Source organism: Wolffia australiana, chromosome 7 (genome assembly GCF_029677425.1).
Source record: "Wolffia australiana isolate 7733 chromosome 7, ASM2967742v1".
Taxonomy (NCBI): domain Eukaryota; kingdom Viridiplantae; phylum Streptophyta; class Magnoliopsida; order Alismatales; family Araceae; genus Wolffia; species Wolffia australiana.
The window spans coordinates 20,019,867-20,024,296 of NC_135841.1; the positions used below are offsets into that span (position 1 = coordinate 20,019,867).

Consider the following 4,430-nt stretch of genomic DNA (forward strand, 5'->3'; position numbering starts at 1 on the left):
CATACATGTGTAAAACATCTCGCCCATCTTGTCGTTGGGGGAGAAACCAAACATTGTTGAGAGGTGATATTTGGGATCATCACGGTATGACAACTTGAAGCCTCTCTGGGCAATGAGATGTCAAGAATAATGACCAACAACCTTATGGCCCAAAGATTCTGACCCTTTTTATAGGCATAGAAAAACTTAATCCATGTTAGTCTATCTTAACTAATCACATCATTATAACTTAGATAGACAGTCTCCATGTAAATTAAGTTCAATGCCAGAACTTTGTGATAATTGTCTTAATCCCACCATTAATATTAGTGATTAATTCAATTGTGGTCTGTAAATGATATCTGAATAACATGAAATTGTATCTCCATAGTTTAAGAAATAAATCTAGTATTTTTATTATATCTGATTTTCATCATGAGAATTTTTAAAAAATACACCAATTCCTGCAATAAAATAGGAAAAGGATCAAGTCAATTGGGTTCCGAGGACATGTACATTCTTCAACTAGAAAATGAGATGGAAAAACCTCTTCATCAAACATAAAGCACCTACTCTATGTATGAATTCATTTTAAGTCAATAGTGTTGATAATGTGAGTCTTTATCTGACCCCTATTCTTTTAACTCGCTTCATACCGTTGTTTCTAGGGTCATTCCCAAAGTAGTGATTTTTGAAGTTCAATATTATGTAAAAGCCTTCTATTGTAAACGAGAACCAACTAGAAACATACTCTTCTGATCCATCTCATAATTCCCTTTCCAAAATGAAAACTGCATTATCTGACGGACGAAATTGATCCTTGTTAGAAAGGAAGACAGCGGGAGTGAATCAGTAAAAATGATCTTTGTTGGAGTTTCTTGTATCTCCCTAAATACCTGCAGTTGGTGGACTTTTAAGACAGACACCGATAAGATAAGGGCAGTTAATTTCGGAAAAAAAGATAGTTAATTTCCGGACGTTAGAATCACAGTGGTCGTTTCCTAAAATTCTCAAACGTACAAGAAATCTTGGATGTACATCGAGACGAAAGAAGAACAAAAAGTCACTAATATTATCCGTGTTTTTGGAGTAACGACTTCGCCAGGTGTTCTTCGTGGGATGCTCCTTCTCGAAGCCTCCTCCATCCTCCCCCCATCCAGTTGACGTGAGCCGCTCCGTCATGGCGATATGCGTTGTGGCATCCCTGGCTCGATTTGTCACGTTATAAACCCCAGAAACAGAGAGAAGAGCGGAAGCACTCCTCCCACCGCAAAAACAAACTCCGCCATGAACTGCACGAGAGATGTAATCTCCGACCGTCCCCTCCTGATGTTACCATGGCTGGCGCATGGCCATCTCTCTCCTTTTCTAGAGCTGGGAAAACGACTCTCTCGCAGAGGCTTCCGCGTTCATCTCTGTTCCACACCCGCCAATCTCTCCTCTGTCAAACTCGACAACTGCGGTGGTGTAGAGCTAGTAGAATTACATCTTCCAGATCTCCCAAAGCTTCCTCTTCATCTGCATACAACGAGAAACCTCCCTCCATATCTAATGTCCGATCTCAAGGCCGCTTTCGACCTCGCCCAGTCGTCATTCTGTCAACTCCTCGACTCTCTCAGGCCTAGTTTGATCGTCTACGACTTCCTCCAACCCTGGGCCGCTACCGCCGCCGCCAGCCGTCAGATCATCGCCGTCCTCTTTCTTCCCATCGGCGCCGCCGCGTACTCTTTCTTGAGTCACATCGCTGTGAAGCCAACGGAGCAATTCCCATTCCCGTCGATCCGTTTCGACGACGACGAAGAAGTCACTCGGCTCCACCGTCTAACTGCGGCTTCTTCGGACAGCCCATCGGATGGCGCTAGAGTGATTCAGTGCATCGAGTTGTCGTCCCGTTTCGTCCTCATCAAGACGTCCCGAGGAATCGAGGAGAAATACTTGGATTACGCGAGTCTGCTCAGGAAGAAGGAGCTGATCCCCACGGGAATTCTTGTTCGGAAGCCCCACTACCACCTTAACGACGAACTCAGGTGGCGCCACTTGTTTTCATGGCTCGACGATAAACCTAAGTGTTCCGTCGCTTTCGTTTCCTTTGGCAGCGAGTTCTTCATGTCGAAACAGGAGATGGCGGAGATAGCGCGCGGACTTGAGCTGAGTGAAGTCTGCTTCATGTGGGTCGTCAGGTTTCCTAAAGGAGAAGAGGTTCCGCTAGAGGATGCGCTTCCAAAGGGCTTTCTGGAGAAGACTTTGGGACGAGGGATGGTTAAGGAAGAGTGGGCGCCACAGGAGGGGATTCTGGGGCACGCTTCGGTTGGTGCCTTCGTCACGCATTGCGGATGGGGCTCTATAACGGAAGCTTTGGGATCGGGCGTGCCCATGGTGGCCATTCCACAGCATCTAGACCAGCCTCTAAACGCAAAGCTCGTGACCGAGCTCGGAGTTGGGAAGGAGGTGATACGGTCTGTCGATAGCAGTTTGGAGAGAAGTTACCGCGGCGAGGAATTAGCACGAGTTCTGAGAGAAGTCATGGTTGGGGGAGAGAGCGAGGAGATGAGGAGGAGGTCGAAGGAAATGGCTGAGGTGCTCCGCGGGGAAGGAGAGGCTGAAGAGGACATGGTCGCGACGAGGTTGGCCAGGCTGCTTAACGATGGCGATGCAGTCGAGCAGCGTCCGTGGTCTCGGAACTGGGCGGGGGATGAAGGACGTCGTCGCAGAAAAGAAGAGGACAAAGTACATGAGAAAGCGATGAACACTCAGCTTCAAGATCATGCCTGTTTAGGCTGTAACAACTTTTGTATGGACAGGCATTACGAATCAGGAAGTGGTTCGTGAACTTTTGTATTTTCTGGCAGTAAGAATTTTGGTAACAAGTGTGCGAAGATTTGGTGGCACCAAGCCTTCGCACAATCTGGGTAAAAAGAAAGAGAGATGTTGGCGAGGAACTTTTAAACGTTTACACAACACATCGCATCTATTTGAATTAAGACTGGGTCAACAATTCTTATAATGCTTTTACACTTAAAAATATAAATAATATAGGGTACAGATATAAATAATAAGGGCCAAATTGATTAAATGTATTTCAATGTTAAAGTGTTGTTTGAGCATTTACTCGCAATTTATAGCATTAATTTTAATTAAGCCTTGAGGAAAAAAAAAAGGTTAATCACCTTTTAGAATGAAATAATATTTTAAGTAAATTTATCGTCAGTTATTTTTTAAAATGTATGAAAGAGCTAATCCAAATTTAAAAAAGGAAAAATATATCATTTTAGACTTTGTAGGGTTTCTTTTAAATTTTATAATTAATTTCAATGTTAAAAACGACTATGAATGACATGCTATTTTATGATATTTTTAATCTTTAAATACTAATTAAAAGCATAAAAATTACCTTGGTGCTGGTGGGTGGGGCATACCACAGAAAATTAGAAAGTTACAAGGTCATGGGCTCCCGGCCAAGATATAAAATCTCAGATGTAATTTATGACTGTGATGGAGATAAATTTAGTAAAGGACGATAATTTTTATGAGGAAGAAAATGTGAGAAGATATATGGAATTCAACCCAACCAAAATCCTGTTGAAGATTTAGGTCACTTGAAGGAATAAAAGGTGTTATCAAAATTTTTATAAAAGCCTACTACTTGAAAAGCTGATGTCAAATATTTTATGTGTTTTCATTGACGTGATCATAATTAAATATTTTTAAAAGTTAAATTGATTCAATATACGTTTGCTATGAAATTCAATTTTCTCTAAATTTTAGAGTATTTAAACATAATTATCTCAAACAACGTTTATTTAAAAAAATATTTTTCGAATTCATAATACAAAAATTTGGATCTATAAAGCTATTTGCTTGGATTTGTTTGATATTTTTGACATGAAATGCTGCTTTTTCCTAATGTTTTAGTATTTTTGATGTAATTTATGACATTAAATTCGTGATAAAAGTCTTTTTATGACTTACAAAATATTATTTATTTCTATATATATTATGTGTTTATTATATATTTAGAATGTAACTATGATTTTTATTATTTTTTGGTACTTTTTGTGCTTTTGTGGGCATAAATTCATGAAGAACAAAAATTTGTAATTCATAACAGTTAGTTCTGAATTTATTTTAATATTCTGCAGTAATTTAAGAATTTCTCCAATCCTCGTGAAACTTTGTGTCATGTGGCAATATATCGCATACATTAAGGATAATAGAGAAAATCAGAGGAGAGAGAAAATCAAACAAAAATTTTCCAACTTTAAATGAACATATCTTAGAATTGAAAATAATTTTTGATATGGAACTGTGGGGGAAATCCATTTAATTTTTTATTTGGGTTCATTATTGATTCTAAGAGTTAATATTGAGGGATTGATGTTTCGAAAAAATATTTGTGAATAAAAAGCATCACTCAGCCTGCTGGGAACCTGACAACAAGGTTCGATTGATCT

At 39.7% G+C, this 4,430-nt stretch overlaps 1 protein-coding gene across 1 annotated transcript; it reads left to right on the plus strand.

Annotated features, from left to right (window-relative positions):
• Window positions 1-1,018: 1,018 nt before the first annotated feature.
• LOC144705605 (beta-D-glucosyl crocetin beta-1,6-glucosyltransferase-like) lies at window positions 1,019-2,817 on the plus strand. The gene is made up of 2 exons (XM_078578375.1): window positions 1,019-2,006; window positions 2,076-2,817. The coding sequence occupies exons 1-2, from the start codon at window positions 1,168-1,170 to the stop codon at window positions 2,806-2,808; spliced, it is 1,572 nt and encodes a 523-aa protein (XP_078434501.1). The 5' UTR covers window positions 1,019-1,167; the 3' UTR covers window positions 2,809-2,817.
• The last annotated feature ends 1,613 nt before the right edge of the window (window positions 2,818-4,430 follow it).

Excerpts from the sequence above, each read along its gene's own strand:
- LOC144705605 (XM_078578375.1), top strand. The coding sequence starts at position 1,168 with ATGCGTTGTGGCATCCCTGGCTCGATTTGTCACGTTATAAACCCCAGA. Across the intron at positions 2,007-2,075 it reads CACCTTAACGACGAACTCAG|CGAGTTCTTCATGTCGAAAC; the intron begins GTGGCGCCACTT and ends TTCCTTTGGCAG.